Source organism: Boleophthalmus pectinirostris, unplaced genomic scaffold, assembly GCF_026225935.1.
Source record: "Boleophthalmus pectinirostris isolate CB_2022bp ecotype Guang Dong unplaced genomic scaffold, ASM2622593v1 HiC_scaffold_3, whole genome shotgun sequence".
In the NCBI taxonomy this organism is placed as follows: domain Eukaryota; kingdom Metazoa; phylum Chordata; class Actinopteri; order Gobiiformes; family Gobiidae; genus Boleophthalmus; species Boleophthalmus pectinirostris.
The window spans coordinates 1120847-1145157 of NW_026571299.1; the positions used below are offsets into that span (position 1 = coordinate 1120847).

At 49.1% G+C, this 24311-nt stretch overlaps 1 protein-coding gene across 1 annotated transcript in view; it reads right to left on the reverse strand.

Annotated features, from left to right (window-relative positions):
- ptpra (protein tyrosine phosphatase receptor type A) overlaps nucleotides 1-20269 on the reverse strand; it is a 31026-nt gene extending 10757 nt beyond the window's left edge. The window contains exons 1-14 of the mRNA XM_055161021.1: nucleotides 19863-20269; nucleotides 13599-13642; nucleotides 11855-11936; nucleotides 11470-11657; nucleotides 11162-11438; nucleotides 9151-9250; nucleotides 8346-8419; nucleotides 4404-4540; nucleotides 3994-4084; nucleotides 3804-3880; nucleotides 3494-3530; nucleotides 3256-3353; nucleotides 2760-2879; nucleotides 1020-1186 (exon numbers count right to left, since the gene is read on the reverse strand). Coding sequence (XP_055016996.1) covers nucleotides 1020-1186; nucleotides 2760-2879; nucleotides 3256-3353; nucleotides 3494-3530; nucleotides 3804-3880; nucleotides 3994-4084; nucleotides 4404-4540; nucleotides 8346-8419; nucleotides 9151-9250; nucleotides 11162-11438; nucleotides 11470-11657; nucleotides 11855-11930 — 1442 coding nt within the window. The 5' untranslated portion in view covers nucleotides 11931-11936; nucleotides 13599-13642; nucleotides 19863-20269. The remainder of the gene's footprint in view (nucleotides 1-1019; nucleotides 1187-2759; nucleotides 2880-3255; nucleotides 3354-3493; nucleotides 3531-3803; nucleotides 3881-3993; nucleotides 4085-4403; nucleotides 4541-8345; nucleotides 8420-9150; nucleotides 9251-11161; nucleotides 11439-11469; nucleotides 11658-11854; nucleotides 11937-13598; nucleotides 13643-19862) is intronic.
- Nucleotides 20270-24311: the final 4042 nt, after the last annotated feature.

The window sequence follows — 24311 nt, forward strand, 5'->3', positions numbered from 1 at the left end:
AGTTTTAAGATCATTTAGGCCCCGTTCACACTAGTGTGTATGTGAGTGGTGTTGTGTGTACAGTGTTGGTTCACACTAGTGTGTATGTGAGTGGTGTTGTTGTGTGTACAGTGTTGGTTCACACTAGTGTGTATGTGAGTGGTGTTGTTGTGTGTACAGTGTTGGTTCACACTAGTGTGTATGTGAGTGGTGTTGTGTGTACAGTGTCGGTTCACACTAGTGTGTATGTGAGTGGTGTTGTGTGTACAGGGTTCGTTCACACTAGTGTGTATATGAGTGTTGGGTGTACAGTGTTGGTTCACACTAGTGTGTATATGAGTGTTGTTGTGTGTACAGGGTTCGTTCACACTAGTGTGTATATGAGTGTTGTTGTGTGTACAGGGTTCGTTCACACTAGTGTGTATATGAGTGTTTGTTGTGTGTACAGGGTTCGTTCACACTAGTGTGTATATGAGTGTTGTTGTGTGTACAGGGTTCGTTCACACTAGTGTGTATATGAGTGTTTTGTGTGTACAGGGTTCGTTCACACTAGTGTGTATATGAGTGTTGTTGTGTGTACAGGGTTCGTTCACACTAGTGTGTATATGAGTGTTGTTGTGTGTACAGGGTTCGTTCACACTAGTGTGTATATGAGTGTTGTTGTGTGTACAGGGTTCGTTCACACTAGTGTGTATATGAGTGTTGTTGTGTGTACAGGGTTCGTTCACACTAATCCGATGGAAAACGATGTGTGTGGATGCAGATCGTTTCCAATAGGAGGACCTGAGGAGGACCTGAGGTGGACCTGAGGTGGACCTGAGGTGGACCTGAGGTGGACCTGAGGTGGACCTGTAGGGGCAGGAGGACCTGAGGTGGACCTGAGGTGGACCTGTAGGGGCAGGAGGACCTGAGGTGGACCTGAGGTGGACCTGAGGTGGACCTGAGGTGACCTGTAGGGGCAGAGGACCTGAGGTGGACCTGAGGTGGACCTGAGGAGGACCTGAGGTGGACCTGAGGTGGACCTGTAGGGGGTGTAGTACCTGCAGTGGACCACGATGGGCCCGGCGTACGGGGGGTTACAGTTCTTGACTTTCTTGAGGAACTTGAGCATCCCGATGGGGGTGAAGGGAACCCCGAAGTCCGGCCACGACGTGAAGTGGAACTGAGTCAAGAGCCGCTGAGGCTTCTTCCCTGAAACATCTCCCACCTGAAAACAAACAACAACAACAAGAGTAAACAACAACAACAACACCTGAAACGTCTCCCACCTGAAAACAAACAACAACAACAAGAGTAAACAACAACAACACCACCTGAAACGTCTCCCACCTGAAAACAAACAACAACAACAAGAGTAAACAACAACAACAACACCTGAAACATCTCCCACCTGAAAACAAACAACAACAACAACAACACCTGAAACGTCTCCCTCCTGAGGAGAAACATCAGGTGGTGTTGTGAGTATCTGGAGTTGGTCGAGTGTTTGTCAGGTGAAGGTTGGTGGTGTGATTCTGAGTCTGATTCATGAGTCGGTTTCACTTCGGACAAACCGTGTGGCCTCGCAGCGTTTGGATTCGTTGGCTCGACGGGAGGCGGGGACTTTTTTAAATTTAACCAATCGCTGCTGTTTGGTCGTGACGTGTGTAATGCTTCACTAACAGGTTTAACTGGTAAACTTAACTTTTCCCAAATCCTGTAGGAAGAAGAACAATAACGTCTTTCCTCTTGATAAAATTCACCAAACATTCTCTTTGTTCTGACTTTAAATCCTCGATCTAGATCACAGGTGTCAAACATACGGCCCGGGGGCCAGATCCGGCCCTCCAAGACCTTTAATCTGTCCCTCGGCTGATTTTCTACTAAAATATTGGAATGATATTTTCTATTAAAATCTTGTTAATTTTCTGTGGTGTTTATCACAGCAGCGTCTCCAGCGTCTCTGTACGTGGCCCCTCCCACCAGAGCAGCACAAATGAAGACTTGTCTCTTTCCAAACGCTCTTAAAGGACGATCGTTTTGACTGTTGACCGTGACACCCTCATCAGAAAAATGTCCAACATGAGAAAAGTGGAGCCGAGTGCAGGATTTTACAACAAAAATGGACTTATTCCTGTTTACAAATATGTTCATGTTAAAACTTTGTGTTGAAATTGTATTTTTCTTAAAGTCTCATGTTGTTCATAATATTATAATATTTTGTAAAAGAAAAAGTTTATCAATTCAAAAATATTTCTGTAATAGATTTGTGTTTCTCTGCACAAATATTTGAACTTATTCTTATTTTTGGGGTTTATATGACATGAGTTTTCTGATCTGGACACTTTGGATCAAAGTCGGTTGGACACGACCCCCGGAACAAAATGAGTTTGACGCGTCTGACCTCAAGAATCGTTGAAAACACAGGATGTCCGTCTCTTCTCTGATTGGCTGGACTCACACTCTGGTGTTTTCTGTCTCCTGATCTGGAGCTGGACAGACACCAGGGGGCGACAAACTCTCACTCTGTGACTCCAGCTCCAACACATGAATCCTGTTGTTGTGTCCTTGGGCAAGACACTTGGTGGTTCTTGTTGTTAAGCACTTTAGGTCTTCAGGTGTGACCACTGACACTGTGTACTACTACTACTGTAGTACTGTGTGCTACAGTGAAATAGTACTGTGCAGTAGTGTGCAGTACTGTGTAGTACTGTGTAGTAGTGTGCAGTAGAGTGTAGTACTGTGCAGTAGTGTGCAGTAGAGTGTAGTAGTGTGTAGTACTGTGTAGTACTGTGTAGTACCTGTTGTATACAGAACTTGCGTACTGTGTAATCCACTAACACAGTGGTGTCCTCCACAGAGACTCTGATGCTGCCGTACGTCCAACAGCCCTGGTCCGGCCAGTACTGCGCACACTTACACTGAAACACAAGTACACAACCATTATACTACTACTACTACTACTACTACTACTACAGCCAGTACTGCGCACACTTACACTGAAACACAAGTACACACCCATTATACTACTACTACTACTACTACTACTACTACTACAGCCAGTACTGCGCACACTTACACTGAAACACAAGTACACAAACCGTTAACTACTACTACTACTACTACTACAGCCAGTACTGCACATGCTTACACTGAAGGAAATATTAAGAAATACGCGTATTACTACACTAGTACTATAGTACTAGTATAACCAGTACTGATACTTACACTGTCTCTACAACAAACACACGACTCTGTCAGCTGGGTCACATGACCCCCTCCCTCTCTCCCTCTCACCTCTTTTCTTTCTTTCAGGTTGGTCACCATGACGATCGTCGCTGTGTTTTGTTCCCAGATCATTCTCCAGAAATCGTTCACTGTCTCCTCCTTCGGCCCTGACACAAAAACACCACAAAGTATTTGAACAAAGTATTTGAACAAAGTATTTGAACAAAGTATTTAAATACTCGAGTACTTTAATCCAACAGACGTTCTGAACATAAAAAGTGTCTGAAAAACTCTTCAACTCTTTTACCTTGAGCTGCGATGAACTTGTTCTTCTCCTGATAACCCTGAAACACACGACACGAGAGAACATGTTATTACACGTTTATTACACGTTTATTACATGTTAATTACATGTTAATTGGTACTATTGTAATAGACCTTAAATACAGGTTCATTACAGGTTAAATACATGTTTATTAAACATTTATTACACGTTTGTTATTCTGATGATGTATGTGTATGAATGATGTTTGTAACATGTTTATTACACCTTAAATACACATTTATTAAACATTTATTAAACGTTTATTACAGGTTCAGTTTTGTTCGGCTCTTACGTTGATGAAGGAGGCGTTGATGAAGTCTGAGTCGGGGACGCCCTCCAACAGAGACAGGTGCACCCTGGAGTGGTCATCTGACAGGAGCAGACAGGAGCAGACAGACAGGGACAGAAGGACAATGAGGAGGTGTGTGTAAAAGTACACAGTATATAAAGTACACAGAGTAGTGTAGTAGTGCAGTACTCACAGGGGAGGATGTTCACGTATCTGTTCTTCTCTTTATTTTCCTCTTTTGACGCAGCGTCACACGACGCCTGGATCGGACACACAGGGAGGGCCTGGACACACCAGTGTGAAAGAGAAAAATATAAATATATGAAAAAGTACATGCACACAACACACACAATATACACATACACACACACACACACACACACACACACACACACACACACACATACACACATTTCTCTGATCTGAACAGACACAGTCTAAACTCAGCTCCTCGTTTATTTCCCAAACACTTGATAAACTCTCTCAAGTACTTTTATATAATTACATTAGTTTTATATTATTTTTATATAGTTTATATGAAGAGCTCGTTGTTTTATATATTTATATTATTTGTGTGTAGTTTTATTTGATATTTTCACACACGTTAAACTCCTCTCTGAAGAGCTTGTTGTCGTCGGCCATGCGTCGGTTCATTTCCTCCTCCAGTTTGTCGACAGGAAGGGGCGGGTACTTCCTGTTTGTGCTCGGCGAACGGGCCAATAGCGGCACACTCTGCAGCTCTGGAAACACAACACAACACAACACACGAATGAGCTCATGCAACACTGCGGAACATTCACTGGTTTTAAATCTGCCCTCAACTCCCTGTGTCTGACCCCTGACCCCGTGGACTAAACCAGGTCTAAACCAGGACTAAACCAGGACTAAACCAGGTCTAAACCAGGTCTAAACCAGGTCTAAACCAGGTCTAAACCAGGTCTAAACCAGGACTAAACCAGGTCTAAACCAGGACTAAACCAGGACTAAACCAGGTCTAAACCAGGTCTAAACCAGGTCTAAACCAGGTAAACCAGGTCTAAACCAGGTCTAAACCAGGACTAAACCAGGACTAAACCAGGTCTAAACCAGGTCTAAACCAGGACTAAACCAGGACTAAACCAGGTCTAAACCAGGACTAAACCAGGACTAAACCAGGTCTAAACCAGGTCTAAACCAGGTCTAAACCAGGACTAAACCAGGACTAAACCAGGTCTAAACCAGGTCTAAACCAGTCAGGTCTAAACCAGGACTAAACCAGGTCTAAACCAGGTCTAAACCAGGTCTAAACCAGGACTAAACCAGGTCTAAACCAGGTCCAGGTAAACCAGGACTAAACCAGGTCTAAACCAGGTCTAAACCAGGACTAAACCAGGACTAAACCAGGACTAACCAGGTCTAAACCAGGAACTAAACCAGGACTAAACCAGGTCTAAACCAGGACTAAACCAGGTCTAAACCAGGACTAAACCAGGTCTAAAACCAGGTCTAAACCAGGTCTAAACCAGGTCTAAACCAGGACTAAACCAGGACTAAACCAGGTCTAAACCAGGTCTAAAACCAGGTCTAAACCAGGACTAAACCAGGTCTAAACCAGGACTAAACCAGGTCTAAACCAGGACTAAACCAGGACTAAAACCAGGTCTAAACCAGGACTAAACCAGGACTAAACCAGGTAAACCAGGTCTAAACCAACCAGGTCTAAACCAGGACTAAACAGGTCTAAACCAGGACTAAACCAGGACTAAACCAGGTCTAAACCAGGTCTAAACCAGGGACTAAACCAGGTCTAAAACCAGGACTAAACAGGTCTAAACCAGGACTAAACCAGGACTAAACCAGGACTAAACCAGGTAAACCAGGACTAAACCAGGTCTAAACCAGGTCTAAACCAGGACTAAACCAGGACTAAACCAGGTCTAAACCAGGTCTAAACCAGACTAAACCAGTCTAAACCAGGACTAAACCAGGTCTAAACCAGGACTAAACCAGGACTAAAACCAGGTCTAAACCAGGTCTAACCAGGTCTAAAACCAGGTCTAAACCAGGTCTAAACCAGGTCTAAACCAGGACTAAACCAGGACTAAACCAGGACTAAACCAGGTAAACCAGGTCTAAACCAGGTCTAAACCAGGACTAAACCAGGACTAAACCAGGACTAAACCAGGACTAAACCAGGACTAAAACCAGGACTAAACCAGGACTAAACCAGGTCTAAACCAGGACTAAACCAGGTCTAAACCAGGTCTAAACCAGGACTAAACCAGGACTAAACCAGGACTAAACCAGGCCGTGCTGCTCTGATCTTTACATATTTATATTTTAAACATTTATTAAAATGTTTTGTCCCTTTACGAAGAAATAAATAAGAAAGAATTTTATAACTGTTACCAGAAAATCTCCTCTAATGTCAAATAAAAATATAAGAAAACAGTTTTATTTTGCTGAAATCAATTTTCAAGTGTCAGAAAATAAAAGTGTTTCTTGTGTAAATTGTGACAAACTTTTTTCTACTTCAGTTTCATTTTAAACACTTTTTTTTTTTACGTTTCTTCACAAATTGCTTTTATATTTGTTGCTGTGCGTAACTTTTCTGTTGGAGGGTCCGTCGCCTCCTTGTTTCTATGGAGACGTCGCTGTTCTGTCTGGAATGTTCCGCAGCGCGACTTTAAACAGTCAAAGAAACACCTCGGAAAAAAAACCAAACACTGTGTGACCGAGCGGCGTCGCCTCTCCACGGACCTGACCCGGTCCTTGGTCTGGTTTGGTTTCCACGGAGACAGAAAGGTTTAAAGCCGCACCGTGGAACATGTCAGGGGGAGATCGGAGGAGTTTGGCTCGCGCGGCGTCGCGTTTGGGAATCGTCCAAAACAAACGTCCAGAGCGACTCTCAAACACTCGGACGATAAGATTGAGAGGATTTATTTACAGAGTGAAAGAGCGAACGCACACACTGTTAAAGCTGCACTGCGGAACTTTCACACGAGCGTCCCCCAACTGCTCGTCTCCAAGGAAACGATGTAGATTCATTTTAGAACGTGGCATTAACAGAGAAGAAGGAAGGAGGGACCTGACACACACGAGGAGGGACCTGACACACACGAGGAGGGACCTGACACACACGAGGAGGAGGGACCTGAACACACACGAGGAGGGACCTGACACACACAGGGGAGGACCTGACACACACGAGGGAGGGACCTGACACACACGGGAGGGACCTGACACACACGAGGGGAGGGACCTGACACACACGAGGGGAGGGACCTGACACACACGAGGAGGAGACCTGACACACACGAGGAGGGACCTGACACACACGAGGAGGGACCTGACACACACGAGGGTGACACACACGCACCTGACACACACGGGGAGGGACCTGACACACACGAGGGGAGGGACCTGACACAACACGAGGAGGGACCTGACACACACGAGGGGAGGGACCTGACACACACGAGGAGGGACCTGACACACACGAGGGGAGGGACCTGACACACACGAGGAGGGACCTGACACACACACGAGGGAGGGACCTGACACACACGAGGAGGGACATGACACACACGGGGAGGGACCTGACACACACACGGGGAGGGACCTGACACACACAGGGAGGAAGGGCACCTGACACACACACGGGGGGAGGGAGGGGACCTGACACACATGAGGAGGGAGGGCACCTGACACACATGGGGGGAGGGCACCTGACACACACACGGGGGGAGGGACCTGACACACACACGGGGAGGGACCTGACACACACGGGGGGAGGGAGGGGACCTGACACACACGAGGTGACGTGTAACTCGGCTCTTTAACATCACACATTCGTCTCCACGGAAAAAGGAGCTTAATGCTGTACTGTGGAACATTCCAGGCAAAAAATTAATACTGATATAAGTGGTGGACCCTCACCTGCAAAGTTACACAGTTCACCTTTAAGTTTAATTATGACGTCACTTCCTCGTGTGACTCCAGAACTTTTACCTAGCAACTGTAATGTAAACAAGCAACCATAACGTAACCATAGCAACCACAATATTCCCTAGAAACTACAATGTTCCCTAACGACCACAATGTTCCCTAGCGACCACAATGTTCCATAGTGACCACAATGTTCCATAGTGACCACAATGTTCCATAGCAACCACAATGTTCCCTAGCGACCACAATGTTCCCTAGCAAGAATTATGTAACCTAGCAGCCACGATGTTCCCTAGTGACCACAGTGTTCCATAGCAACCACAATGTTCCATAGAAACTACAACGTTCCCTAGCGACCACAATGTTCCCTAGCAACCACAATGTTCCATAGTGACCACAATGTTCCCTAGCGACCGCAATGTTCCCTAGCAACCTTAATGTAACCATAGCAACCACACAGAACTCTGGACGACTGCAAGTGAACTGATTCTGTTCTTTTTATCTTTTTAAGACAGAAACAAACATTAAAACTAATAAATATGACGACTGAACTCTTTCTAACAGACAGACCCGCTGGAGAAAAGTCCCACAGTGTGTCTTTAAATAAAGGAGACTCACCGGTGTCCTCGGAGCGTCCGTTACTTTTTCTGAAGGAGTTGGAGTGACTGCCCGCCTGCTTGTACTTTTTAAACCTGCAGACGAGAAAATACAAGAGTCAGACACACAGAGGCCCCTGACACACATGAGGAGGCACCTGACACACACGAGGAGGCACCTGACACACACGAGGAGGCACCTGACACACACGAGGAGGCACCTGACACACACGAGGAGGCACCTGACACACACAGGGAGGGAGGGCACCTGACACACACAGGGAGGGAGGGCACCTGACACACACAGGGAGGGAGGGCACCTGACACACACAGGGAGGGAGGGCACCTGACACACAGGGAGGGGACCTGACACACACAAGAGGGCACCTGACACATACATGGAGGCACCTGACACACATGAGGAGGCACCTGACACACACGAGGAGGGCACCTGACACACACAAGAGGGCACCTGACACATACACGGAGGCACCTGACACACATGAGGAGGGCACCTGACACACACGAGGAGGGCACCTGACACAACACAAGAGGGCACCTGACACATACATGGAGGCACCTGACACACATGAGGAGGCACCTGACACACATGAGGAGGCACCTGACACACACGAGGAGGGCACCTGACACACACAAGAGGGCACCTGACACATACACGGAGGCACCTGACACACATGAGGAGGGCACCTGACACACACAAGGGCCCTGACACACACGAGGAGGGCACATGACACACACGGGGAGGGCACCTGACACACACGGGGAGGGGACCTGTCACACACAGGGGGAGGGGACCTGTCACACACCTGAGCATGTAGAGGATGATGATGATGAAGATGATGACGAGGAGCGAGGACAGAGCGACCATCACAGCGATGATCGGGACGTCCTCCGAAGAGTCTTCATCTGAACAAAACACAACCGGGTTTAGACCGGGTTCAGTCCTGGTTTAGACCTGGTTTAGTCCTGGTTTAGTCCTGGTTTAGTCCTGGTTTAGTCCTGGTTCAGTCCTGGTTTAGTCCTGGTTTAGTCCTGGTTTGGTTCTAGAGGGAAGGAGGGGAAAAGGAGGAAGAAAGAGAGAGAAACTAAACAAAAGAGAGAGAAAGGAGGAGTGAAAGAGAGGAGAGAAAGAGAGCTGGAGAGAGAGAGAGAAAAGGAAGAGAGAGAAGGAAAGAGGAGAGGAAAGAGAGAAAGATGAAGAAAAAGCAAGTAGAGAAAAGAAAAAGGAGAGAAGCAGAGAGAGAGAGACAGAGACAGAGAGATGGAGAGAGAGACAGAGAGAGAGAGAAAGAGAGATGAAGAGAGAGAGAGAGAGACAGAGACAGAGAGAGAGAGAGAGAGAGACAGAGAGAGAGAGAGAGAGAGAGACAGAGAGAGAGAGAGAGAGAGAGAGAGAGAGAGAGAGAGAGAGAGAGAGAGAGAGACAGAGAGAGAGAGAGAGAGAGAGAGAGAGAGAGCATTTATCTTGTGGTTTAGACAAAACAGCATGACACCACTGTCCCACCCTGTGACATCATCAGGTGGGGATCCAGAACAGTTTACAGTCCACTCCCTGTTCTGAACCCAGAGTAAAGCAGGACTAAACAAGGACTCAAGCAGGACTAAACCCGGTCTAAACCCGGTCTAAACCCGGTCTAAACCCGGTCTAAACTCAGTCTAAACCCAGTCTAAACCCAGTCTAAACTCAGTCTAAACTCAGTCTAAACTCAATCTAAACTCAGTCTGAACTCAGTCTGAAACTCAGTCTAAAACTCAGTCTGAACTCAGTCTAAACCAGTCTAAACTCAGTCTAAACTCAGTCTAAACTCAGTCTAAACTCAGTCTAAACTCAGTCTAAACCCAGTCTAAACTCAATCTAAACTCAGTCTAAACTCAGTCTAAACTCAGTCTAAACTCGGTCTAAACACGGTCTAAACTCGTTCTAAACACGGTCTAAACACAGTCTAAACTCAGTCTAAACTCAGTCTAAACTCAGTCTAAACCCAGTCTAAACCCGGTCTAAACTCGGTCTAAACTCGGTCTAAACTCGGTCTAAACACGGTCTAAACTCGGTCTAAACTCGGTCTAAACTCGGTCTAAACTCTATCTAAACTCTGTCTAAACCCGGTCTAAACCCGGTCTAAACTCGGTCTAAAAACTCGGGTCTAAACTCGGTCTAAACTCGGTCTAAAACTCGGTCTAAAAAACTCGGTCTAAACTCGGTCTAAACACGGTCTAAACTCGGTCTAAACACGGTCTAAACACGGTCTAAACTCGGTCTAAACACGGTCTAAACTCGGTCTAAAACACGGTCTAAACACGGTCTAAACTCGGTCTAAAACTCTATCTAAACTCTGTCTAAACCCGGTCTAAACCCGGTCTAAACTCGTCTAAACTCGGTCTAAACTCGGTCTAAACTCGGTCTAAAACTCGGTCTAAACTCGGTCTAAACTCGGTCTAAACTCGGTCTAAACACGGTCTAAACACGGTCTAAACTCGGTCTAAACACGGTCTAAAACTCGGTCTAAACTCGGTCTAAACTCGGTCTAAACATGGTCTAAACACGGTCTAAAAACTCGGTCTAAACTCGGTCTAAACTCGGTCTAAACTCGGTCTAAACTCGGTCTAAACTCGGTCTAAACTCGGTCTAAACTCGGTCTAAACTCGGTCTAAACTCGGTCTAAACACGGTCTAAACACGGTCTAAACACGGTCTAAACACGGTCTAAACTTGGTCTAAACTTGGTCTAAACTCGGTCTAAACTCGGTCTAAACCCGGCCTAAACCCGGTCTAAACTCGGTCTAAACCCGGCCTAAACCCGGTCTAGTCGGGTCTTACCGTGGGGCGTGGTGTGTGAGGTGAACTCAGGCCCGGGGATGGGCGTGGTCTCGGCCTCGATGGTGAAGTACACGTCGCCCTCGTCGTCCGGGTCGGTGGTGGGCGGGGCCGAGGGGGGCGGGTCTGTGGTGGGCGGGGGTGCTCCCTGTGACCTGGGGGGGCCCCGGGGTGCCCGGGTCGGGGTCGGGGGCGGGGTTAGGCGCCGGGGTCGGGGCGGGCGCCGGGGTCGGGGCGGGCGCCGGGGTCGGGGCGGGCGGAGGGGCAGGGGAGGGCTGCTCTGAAGGGGGAGCGGGAGGTACCGGGAGCACCCACGTAGAGTCGTTCTGGGTGGGGGAGGGGGGGTCCGGAGGGGGGGCGGCGGTGGGCGTGGCCGTGGTGCCGGTGGGCGTGGTCAGAGGGGGCGAGGTGGGCGGGGCTGTGGGAGTGGGAGGAGCCAGAGTGACATCCGTGACGAAGGGGGCGGAGTCAGGAGGCGCTGTGGAGGCGACAGACGGACCTGAGGGAAAAGACACGAGAAAGACCGGTTTAAGATCTAAACCAGGTCTAAACCAGGACTAAACCAGGACTAAACCAGGACTAAACCAGGTCTAAACCAGGACTAAACCCGGACTAAACCAAGACTAAATCAGGACTAAACCAGCAACTAAACCAGGACTAAACCAGGACTAAACCCGGACTACTGGAGGTCTGTACCTGAGTCTGAGTTGGGGTCTTGAGCCGTGGCCCCCTGCAGCAGCAGCAGCAGCAGGAGGAGGGCGCTCTCACCCATCCTGCCCTGAAACAACAGAAGAAGAAAACATGACTAAAAACATGAAATAAAAACAAGAAAAGAACAAATAAAAAACACAAATAAAAACATGAGTAAAAACTAGACAAAAACACGAATAAAAAACACAAACAAACATCGAAAACAAGAAAAGCAAAAAAAAAAAAAAACTAAACTAAAAATATGTATAAAAACAAGAATAAAAACAAAAAATTTAAAAACAAATAAAAAAACAAACTGAAACATGAATAAAAAAAACACAAATAAAAACATGAATTAAAAACAAAAAATTCAAATAAAAAACGAATAAAAAACAAGAAAAGCTAATAAAAACATGAATAAAAACAAAACTAAAAATATGTATAAAAATAAAAAAAATTAAAACACTAATAAAAAACACCAATAAAAACACAAAATAGAAAAACAAATAAAAAAAAACATTAACAAAAACATGCAAATAAAAACATGAATTAAAAACTCGACAAAAATATGATTAAAAAACTAATAGAAACATGAATTAAAAACAAGAAAAGCACAAATTAAAATACAAACAAGACTAAAAATATGTATAAAAACATAAATTAAAAACACAAATAAAAAAACAAAATAAAACCAAGAATTAAAAGAAGAATAAAAACATTAATTAAAAACAAAAAAGCACAAATAAAAACATGAATGTGTGCAAATAAAATCTCCATCTGGAATTCCGATCAGAGCAACCAAAGAGCCAATCAGGAGCGAGGCTGCTGAAGGTAACGCCCCTTCCGTAGCGACGCTGTCAATCAAACCTGTTGCTAACACTAGTGGGCGGGGCCTCGGGGAAAGAAGGCGTCTGATTGGTCCGTTATTAAAGTTCAGATCTGGACTCGGGGACAAAATGTTTCCATCCAAACTCCACAAAAACTGAACCGGAGCCAGAGTCCGTGGAGCCCAAACACGACCGGCAGTGTTGGGGAGTAACAGATTACAAGTACCAGAGTAATCAGAGTACAAATGATAAGTAACTGTATTCAATTACAGTTACTGTTTCAGTGAGTGGTAATTGGATTACAGTTACTTTGTTGAAATAAATGGATTAAACAGAGGGATTTTAACTGTTTTCACATTTGGGGCTAAATTCCTTTTTTTTTTTCCTTTTTCTCGGTAGTTCCACTCATTGCCGGACACTAAACCAGGTCTAAACCAGGACTAAACCAGGACTAAACCAGGACTAAACCAGGACTAAACCAGGACTAAACCAGGACTAAACCAGGACTAAACCAGGTCTAAACCAGGACTAAATCCTGCTGTGTGGACGTGTTTCTTCGTTTTCTATCAATAATATTTTTAATTTGATTCAGTAAAGTTTGGACTTTTTATTTTCTTTTATCAAACAAAACTTCTTACGTGAAGATTTCCTCGTCTTTGTTTCTCTACAACAAATCAAGTAATTCAAAGTAATCAGATTACATTACTCACTTTAAGTAATTTAATGGATTCTGTTACAAACTACATTTTGGGATATGTAATCTGTAATCTGTAGGGGATTACATTTTAAAAGTAAACTTCCCAACACTGTCGACGGTGAACGCCCCCGAGCGCGTCACAGATGGTCACGTGACGCAGATGACGACGTAAACACACGGACGGACAGAGGTCGTCATGGCGATATGTAAATGAGGTGAGTTTTACCTGGAGGAGGCGGAGTCTCACTCAGTCATTCGCTCGCACTGATCCTGAAAGAAAAAGAGAAAAAAAACAAAAACGTCACTTTTACTTTGGATTTTTATTCAGGATCAACAAACCGAGCGCTCGAGAGTTTATCCACGTTTATCCACGTTTATTCACGTTTATTCACGTTTATCCACGTTTATTCACGTTTATTCACGTTTATCCACGTTTATTCACGTTTATTCACGTTTATTCACGTTTATCCACGTTTATCCACGTTTATTCACGTTTATTCACGTTTATTCACGTTTATTCACGTTTATTCACGTTTATTCACGCAGACGCACGGAAAAGACGGAAAAGATTCAATTTACGGAAAACGGAAAAAACAGTTCTGATTTAAAGAACGGCTTTAAAATAAAAATCTAAATATAAAAGAAACATCCAGGACCAGGACTAAACCAGGACTAAACCAGGACTAAACCAGGACTAAACAGGACTAAAGCAGGACTAAACCAGGACTAGGACTAAACCAGGACTAAACAGGACTAAAGCAGGACTAAACCAGGACTAAACCAGGACTAAACCAGGACTAAACCAGGACTACATCAGGACTAAACCAGGACTAAACAAGGACTAAACCAGGACTAAACCAGGACTAAACCAGGACTAACATAAATCTAACTACCATGTCTAAAACAGGTCTAAACCAGGACTAAATTAGACCTACATCAAGACTAAACCCGGTCCAAACGTGGTCCAAACCCGGTCTAAACCCGGTCCAAACGTGGCCGAAAACCGGTCCAAACCCGATCTACACCTGGTCCAAAACCCGGTCCAGACCCGGTCCAGGCCCGGTCCAGGCCCGGTCCAGGCCCGGTCCAGGACCCGGTCCAGGCCGGTCCAGGCCCGGTCCAGGACCCGGTCCAGACCCGGTCCAGGCCCGGTCCAGGCCCGGTCCAGGCCCGGTCCAGGCCCGGTCCAGGCCCGGTCCAGGCGGGTGGTGCTTGGACCTCGGTCTGTGGATTATGTTGAAAAGTGCAGTGAGTAAAACGTGTTAATCCAGATAATCTGAGTCTGAGTCTGTTAAGAGCAAATAAACCCACGTAAAACCGTTAAACCCTCATCACCGCCGCCGCCGCCGCCCACGCCGCCCACGCCGCTCACACATCAAACTCTGCGCTCGTTTCCATGGAGACGTCACCGCTCTGTCCGGAATGTTCCGCAGTGTGACTTTAAACAGATCCACTTTACGTTTATTCAGTCGCAGGAGGATTTAAGAGTCAAAAAACACCAAGGAACTAAACCAGGACTGAACCAGGACTGAACCAGGACTGAACCAGGACTAAACCAGGACTAAACCAGGACTGAACCAGGACTAAACCAGGACTAACCAGGACTGAACCAGGACTAAACCAGGACTAAACCAGGACTGAAAGGACCCAGGACTAAACCAGGACTAAACCAGGACTAAACCAGGACTGAAACCAGGACTAAACCAGGACTGAACCAGGACTGAAACCAGGACTAAACCAGGACTAACAGGACTAAACCAGGACTAAACCAGGACTAAACCAGGACTAAACGGACTAAACCAGGACTAAACCAGGACTAAACCAGGACTGAAACCAGGACTAAGGACTAAACCAGGACTAAACCAGGACTAACCAGGACTAAACCAGGACTAAACCAGGACTAAACCAGGACTAAACCAGGACTAAACCAGGACTAAACCAGGACTAAACCAGGACTGAACCAGGACTAAACCAGTTAAAACCAGGTCTAAACCAGGACTAAACCAGGCTCTTTAACAGGACAGAGTTATTGTAGTGTTTTATTTTGGAGGGTTTGGATTTATAAAGATCTTAAATGAGGTCCGTTCTCGTTTTGGTCTCGTTCCGGTCCAACTCCGGTCCAACTCCGGTCCAACTCCGGTCCAACTCCGGTCCAACTCCGGTCCAACTCCGGTCTTGCTCCGTCCTCGTTATGGTCTCGCTCCAGTCTCACTCAGGTCTTTCCCCAGTTTCGCTCTGGTCTCGTCATGGTCTTGTTACGGTCCAACTCTGGTCTCATCCTGGTCTTGCTCCCGTCTTGTTCCGGTCTCACTCCAGTCTCTCCGGTCTCGCTCCGGTCTTGCTTCAGTCTCGCTTCAGTCTCTGGTCTTGTTCCGGTCTCTTCCTGGTCTTGTTCCGGTCTCTTCTCGGTCTCAGATTTCTCAGAGCGTGTGTTTCGTCACCTCAGATCTTTGGGCGAGGTTCCGGTTTTGAAACTCCAGACTCCGACCGCAGCGTCTCCGAGGTCCAGACCTGATCCCGGGTTTAACTCTGAACAAACACTCGTCGGCGGGAAACGTCCGGACGCCGAGACGAGGCGGGAAACGTCCGGATGCGGAGACGAGGTGAGGAAACGTCCGGACGCCGAGACGAGGAGGAAACGTCCGGACGCCGAGACGAGGTGAAAAACGTCCGGACGGAGACGAGGAAACGTCCGGACGCCGAGACGAGGAAACGTCCGGACGCCGAGACGAGGCGAGGAAACGTCCGGACGCCGAGACGAGGCGAGGAAACGTCCGGACGCGCGAGACGAGGCGAGGCGAAACGTCCGGACGTCCGCCGTCCGGACGCCGAGGAAACGTCCGAGGAAACGTCAGATCTGAGTTTTTCCTGCTTTCGTTTCTGCTCAAAGTTTCAGGTTTAAACTCGTCCGGAAAAATGGACGGAATAAAACAAGAATCACATTTCAGGTCAAGTCCGTGCAGATCCCGACGACGAGACTCTGCGCTTTTTCTGTCTCGGTTCATTTCGTAACCGTAGCAACGGAAACACCGCCGCGGCCTCCACCAGGAAAAGTGACAGAGTGAAGCTTTAATCGCCTCAAAACTCTGTCAAAATAAAACGAAAATAAAGAACTTTTCCAAAATAAAAGACTAAACCAGGACTAAACCAGGACTAAACCAGGACTAAACCAGGACTAAACCAGGACTAAACCAGGACTAAACCAGGACTAAACCAGGACTAAACCAGGACTAAACCAGGACTAAACCAGGACTGAACCAGGACTAAACCAGGACTAACTAAACCAGGACTAAACCAGGACTAAACCAGGACTAAAACCAGGAACTAAACCAGGTCTAAACCAGGACTAAACCAGGACTAAACCAGGACTAAACCAGGACTAAACCAGGTCTAAACCAGGACTAAAACCAGGACTAAACCAGGACTAAACCAGGACTAAACCAGAACTAAAACCAGGTCTAAACCAGGTCTAAACCAGGTCTAAACCAGGACTAAACCAGGACTAAACCAGGTCTAAACCAGGACTAAACCAGGACTAAACCAGGTCTAAACCACAGCCTTTGCACTTTTCTGTAACAATAGCAACGAAAATACTGCTCGGTTAGTTTTTTTCGTTTTTAAAGCCGCACTGCGTGACGTTTGTGTGGTCAGATCCGCGGAGAGGCGAGCCCGCTCTGTCACAATGTGAGTTTTTCGAGAGATTTTTATTTACTTTTTTTTTTTTTTTTTTGAGCTCTAAATCCAGCTGGAACCAAATAAATGTTAAGTTAGAGCTGTTTATAAAGTCACACTGCGGAACATTCCAGGCAGCGTGGCGACGTCTCCGTAGAAACGAGCAGCTGACAGAAAAGTTACAGAGTGCAGCTTTAGGATATTTATGACTCCAAACCCGTCAAACGAAAAAAAAAAAAAAAATAAAGAGAAAACGGCCGAGTCCAGACAAAGGAACAGGCTTTGATTTTTACTTGGTCGTCTTATTTTGACCTGCAGTGTCGAGGAGTAACAGATTACAAGTACCAGAGTAATCAGAGTACAAATGATGAGTAACTGTATTCAGTTACAGTTACTGTTTCAGTGAGTGGGAATTGGATTACAGTTACTTTGTTCAAATAAATGGATTAAACAGAGAGATTTTACTGTTTTCACATTTGGGGCTAAATCCATTAGTCCTGGTTTAGTCCTGGTTTAGTTCTGGTTTAGTTCTGGTTTAGTTCTGTTTTAGTCCTGGATTAGACCTGGTTTAGTCCTGGTTTAGTCCCTTGTTAAATCCTGGATTAGCCCTAGTTCACACCTGGTTTAGTCCTTGTTTAGTCCTGGTTTAGACCTGGTTTAGTTCTGGTTTAGTCCTTGTTTAGTCCTTGTTTAGAGTCCTGGTTTAGTCCTGGTTTAGTCCTGGTTTAGTCCTGGTTTAGTCCTGGTTGTCAGTTCCTGGTTTAGTCCTGGTTTAGTCCTGGTTTAGTCCTGGTTTAGTCCCTGGTTTAGTCCTGGTTTAGTCCTGGTTTAGTCCTGGTTTAGTCCTGGTTTAGTCCTGGTTTAGTCCTGGTGTAGTCCTGGTCTAGTCCAGGTCTAGTCCAGGTCTGGTGTTGGGGTTTGGACCAGGACCAGGTCTCAGGTCTGGACTGGTTCAGGGGGAGTCTGGTCCTGTTTGGGTCTGAAGGAGGAAGAGGAGGAGCACTTCCTGTATCACCACCTGATGACATCACCAGGTGTTTATTTAATAACACAGATCAGAAAACAGCGACTTCTTTTTCCAACGTTAAGTTTTGTTTCAGTCACAAACCAGACAGAAAACACTCTGCTCCACCTGGTGATGTCATCAGGTGGTGATACAGGAAGTGCTCCTCCTCTTCCTCCTTCAGACCCAAACAGGACCAGACTCCCCCTGAACCAGTCCAGACCTGAGACCTGGTCCTGGTCCAAACCCCAACACCAGACCTGGACTAGACCTGGACTAGACCAGGACTAAACCAGGACTAGACCAGGACTAGAACCAGGACTAAACCAGGACTACAACAGGACTAAACCAGGACTAAACCAGGACTAAACCAGGACTACAACAGGACTAAACCAGGACTAAACCAGGACTAAACCAGGGACTAAACAAAGAATAAACCAGGACTAAACCAGGTGTGAACTAGGGCTAATCCAGGATTTAACAAGGGACTAAACCAGGACTACAACAGGACTAAACCAGGACTAAAACAGGACTAAACCAGGACTACAACAGGACTAAACCAGGACTAAACAGGAACTACAACAGGACTAAACCAGGACAAGGACTACAACAGGACTAAACGGACTAAAACCAGGACATACAACAGAACAAACAGACTACAACAGAACCCTGTGAGTCTCAGTCGGTCCCGGGGCCTCCGCTCCCTCCGCCCCGGGACCGCGTCACGTCCCCCGGCCTCGAGTCCCCGGAGCCCCGCTGCGCCGAGGAGAAACACCGACAAGAAAACACCCGAAACCTGAACAAAACTGAACAAAACTGAACAAAACCTGAACAAAACCTGAACAAAACTGAACAAACCTGAACAAAACTGAACAAAACTGAACAAAACCTGAAACAAAACTGAACAAAACCCTGAACAACTGAACAAAACAAAACCTGAACAAAACTGAACAAAACTGAACAAAAACTGAACAAAACTGAACAAACTGAACAAAACTGAACAAAACTGAACAAAACTGAACAAAACTGAACAAAACCTGAACAAACCTGAACAAAACTGAACAAAACTGAACAAAACTGAACAAAACCTGAACAAAACTGAACAAAACTGAACAAAACCTGAACAAAACTGAACAAAACTGAACAAAACCTGAACAAAACTGAACAAAACTGAACAAAACTGAACAAAACCTGAACAAAACTGAACAAAACTGAACAAAACCTGAACAAAACTGAACAAAAGTGTAAAAGTGTAAAAGTGTAAAAGTGTAAAAGTGTAAAAGTGTAAAGTGTAAAAGTGTAAAAGTGTAAAAGTGTAAAAGTGTAAAAGTGTAAAAGTGTAGAAGTGTAGTGTAAAAGTGTAAAAGTGTAAAAGTGTAGAAGTGTAAAAGTCCCTCGGGCTTCACATCTGGAGTCAAGAGTTGAACCTCGTGAAGCTCAAATCTCGTCAGAAAAAAAAAAAACAAAAAAAAGAAAGAAAAAGAAAACAGTTTGAGCTGCGCAGAGGAAAAGTGTTTTGTTGTTGTGTTGTTTTGTTGTTGTTGTTTTGTTGTTGTTTTGTTGTTGTTTCTGAGGACGCGCGGTTCGGACACAAAGCGGCGCGCGCGGTTCGTCGTGACGCGGCCTGGTTCTGGAGCCTCGCGTCATGTTCGAACCGTGCGCGTGCGTGAGTGTGAGCGCGCGTGCGGGGGGGGGGCACAAACGCAGACTGTGAGGCGCGTGCGTGACGGAGGAAACGCGCGCGCACGGCCGTAACAAGTGTGGCTCTGTGGCTCTGTGGCTCCGTCACGCGCCGCGGACGAACCGGAGACTCACCGCGCGGATCCGAACTCCGGGGGGCGCGCGCAGAGGCGCGGCGGGCGGCGGCGGCGGCGGCAGGAGCGCGCCTCGGTCCGGTCCGGCGCGGTTCGGCCCCGCTCTGCCTCGGCTCCGCTCGGCTCCACACCCCGGGATCGGCGGAGGAGGAGGGGGCCGCGGGACGGAGCAGGGCGCGCGGCTCTTGTCTTCGGTTCCTCGGGCCGCGCGCGGCGGGGGCTCGGCTCCGGAGCGGCCGGGCTGCGGTCCACGCCCCGGCCCGGTTCCGGCGGGGGGGTTCGGGGCTGGTCTCGCGGGGCTGAGCGGCTCCTGCGCGGCTCGTGCGCGGGGTAAATCCACGGTGCGTCGCGGGCTCGGGCGCTGCGCTGCGTTAGGCCGCCATGTTGTGAGGAGGGAGGAAGAATGGAGCAACATTCCCGTCAGGCCCCGGCGCGTCCCCGGGATGCGCGCGACACAGCGCCCCCTAGCGCCCGCGCACACGCGCACACCGTGTCCCGGGAGACACAGAGACAAGAGACAAGAGACACAGAGACACAGAGACAGACAGGGACAGGGACAGAGACAGGGGACAGGGGACAGGGGACAGGGACAGGGACAGGGACACAGACAGGACAGGGACAGGGAACAGGACAGACAGGGGACAGGGACAGGGACAGGACAGGGACAGGGGACAGGGAGGACAGGGGACAGGGACAGACAGGGACAGGGACAGGGACAGGGACACAGGGACAGGGACAGGGACAGGGACAGGACAGGGAGACAGGGACAGGGACAGGGACAGGAGACAGGGACAGGGGACAGGGACAGGGAGACAGGGGACAGAGGGACAGGGACAGGGGACAGGACAGACAGGGGACAGGGACAGGGACAGGGACAGGGGACAGGACAGGACAGGACAGGGACAGGGACAGAGGGACAGGGGACAGGGGACAGGGACAGAGGGACAGGGGACAGGGGACAGGGACAGGGGGACAGGAGACAGGGACAGACAGGGGACAGGAACAGAGACAGGAACAGGGACAGGGACAGGACAGGGACAGGAGGGACAGGGACAGGACAGAGGGACAGGGACAGACAGGGGACGGACAGGGACAGGGGGACAGGGACAGGGGACAGGGACAGGGGACAGGGACAGGGGACAGGGACAGGGACAGGGACAGGGACAGGGGACAGGGGACAGGGACAGGGGACAGGGACAGGGACAGGGGACAGGGGGGACAGGGACAGGGGACAGGGACAGGGACAGGGACAGGGGACAGGGACAGGGGACAGGGACAGGGACAGGACAGACAGAGACAGGACAGGGACAGAGGGGACAGGGGACAGGGGACAGGGACAGGGACAGGGACAGGGTCTGGACGTGTCCCGGGGACAGGGACAGGGACAGGGACAGGGGACAGGGACAGGGGGGGGGACAGACAGGGACAGGGACAGACAGGGACAGGGGACAGGGGACAGGACAGGGGACAGGGGACAGGGGACAGGACAGGGGACAGGGGACAGGGGACAGGGGACAGGGGACAGGGACAGGGACAGGGGACAGGGGACAGGGACAGGGACAGGGACAGGGACAGGGACAGGGACAGGGACAGGACAGACAGGGACAGGGACAGGGGACAGGGGACAGACAGACAGGACAGGGACAGGGACAGGGACAGGGGACAGGGACAGGGACAGGGGACAGAGACAGGGACAGGGACAGGGGACAGGGACAGGGACAGAGACAGGGACAGACAGGGGACAGGGGACAGGGACAGGGGACAGGGGACAGAGACAGAGACAGGACAGGGACAGGGGACAGGGACAGGGACAGGGACAGGGACAGGGGACAGGGGACAGGGACAGGGACAGGGGACAGAGGGACAGGGACAGGGACAGGGGACAGGGGGGACAGGGACAGACAGGGACAGGGGACAGGGACAGAGACAGGGGGACAGGGGACAGACAGGGACAGGGACAGGGGGGACAGGGAGACAGGGGACAGGGGACAGGGGACAGGACAGGAGACAGGGACAGGGACAGGACAGGGACAGGGGACAGGGACAGGGGACAGGGGACAGGGACAGAGACAGGACAGGGACAGAGACAGGGACAGGGCAGGGACAGACAGGGACAGGGGACAGGGACAGGGACAGGGACAGGGACAGGGACAGGGACAGGGGACAGGGACAGGGACAGGACAGGGACAGGGACAGGGACAGGGACAGGGACAGGGACAGGGACAGGGACAGGGACAGGGACAGGGGACAGGGACAGGACAGGGGACAGGGACAGGGACAGGGACAGGACAGGACAGGGACAGGGATCAGGGGACAGGGGACAGGGACAGGGGACAGGGACAGGGGACAGGGACAGGGGACAGGGGACAGGAGACAGGGACAGGGACAGGGACAGGACAGGGGACAGGGGACAGGGACAGACAGGGACAGGGACAGGGGGACAGGGAGGACAGGGACAGGGACAGGGACAGGGGACAGGGACAGGGACAGGGACAGGGACAGGGACAGGACAGGACAGGGACAGGGGACAGGGACAGGGACAGGGACAGGGGGACAGGGGACAGGGGACAGGGACAGGGGACAGGGGACAGGGGACAGGGGACAGGGGACAGACAGGGACAGGGACAGGGACAGACAGGGACAGGGACAGGGACAGGGACAGGGACAGAGACAGGGACAGGGGACAGGGACAGGGACAGGGGACAGACAGATCAGACAGGGGACAGGGACAGGGGACAGAGACAGAGACAGGGACAGGGACAGGGACAGGGGACAGGGGACAGGGACAGGGACAGGGACAGGGACAGGGACAGGGACAGGGGGACAGGACAGGGGACAGGACAGGACAGGACAGGACAGGGGACAGGGACAGGGACAGAGGACAGGACAGACAGGACAGGACAGGGACAGGGACAGGGACAGGGACAGAGACAGAGACAGGACAGGGACAGGGACAGACAGGGGCACAGGACAGGACAGGACAGGGGAACAGGGACAGACAGGCAGGGACAGGGACAGGGGACAGGGGACAGGACAGGGACAGGGACAGGGGACAGGGACAGGGGACAGGGGACAGACAGGGGGGGACAGGGACAGGACAGGGACAGGGACAGGGACAGGGACAGGGACAGGACAGGGACAGAGACAGGACAGGGACAGGGGACAGGGGACAGGGGACAGGGGACAGGGACAGGGACAGGGACAGGGACAGGGGACAGGGACAGGGGACAGGGGACAGGGGACAGGGGACAGGGGACAGGGACAGGGACAGGGACAGGGACAGGGACAGGGGACAGGGACAGGGACAGGGGGACAGGGACAGGGACAGGACAGGGGGACAGGACAGGGACAGGGACAGGGACAGGGACAGGACAGGGACAGGGACAGGGACAGGGACAGGACAGGACAGGACAGGGACAGGACAGGGACAGGGACAGGGGGACAGGGACAGGGACAGGGACAGGGACAGGGACAGGGACAGGGACAGGGGGACAGGGACAGGGACAGGGACAGGGACAGGGACAGACAGGGGACAGGGACAGGGACAGGGGGACAGGGAACAGGGACAGGGGAACAGCAGGGGACAGGACAGGGGACAGGGGACAGGACAGGGACAGACAGGGACAGGCAGGGACAGACAGGGACAGGGACAGGACAGGGACAGGGACAGGGGACAGGGACAGGACAGGGACAGGGACAGACAGGGACAGGGACAGGGACAGGGGACAGGGACAGGGACAGGGGACAGGGACAGGACAGGGACAGGACAGGGGACAGGGACAGGGACAGGGGACACAGTTCCAGTGTGAGCAGGACCAGAGCAGAAGAGTCTGAGTCTCAAGTTCTGAGCTCAGTGAAGAGGAACAGGATTTAAATAATGTTACTCAAGTAAAACATTAAGTAAAAGTAAAAAAACATGACTTAAGTAAGAGTAAAAAAATATTTGGTAAAAGTACTCCTGGAGTCAGAGTAACTTATAAGTAAAAGTATCTGTCGAGGCGTCTGGTTTATTATTGAACGAGACAAAAACTGAACCAGACCTGAAGTACAAGTACTGTTACTGTGTACTATAGATTACTCGAGTAAAAGTATTACTACTGTGTACTATAGATTACTCGAGTAAAAGTTACTGTGTACTATAGTTACTTAGATTACTGTGTAGTAAGTAGTATTACTGTGTACTATAGATTACTCGAGTAAAGTACTTTATACTACTGTAAAGTATTATTACTGTGTACTATAGATTACTCGAGTAAAAGTATTATTACTGTGTACTATAGATTACTCGTAGTATATTCTGTGTACTATAGATTACTCGAGTAAAAGTATATTACTGTGAGTACTATAAGATTACTCGAGTACTATGAGTTAAAAGTACTGTTACTGTGTACTATAGATTACTCGAGTACAAGTACTTGTTACTGTGTACTATAGATTACTCGAGTACAAG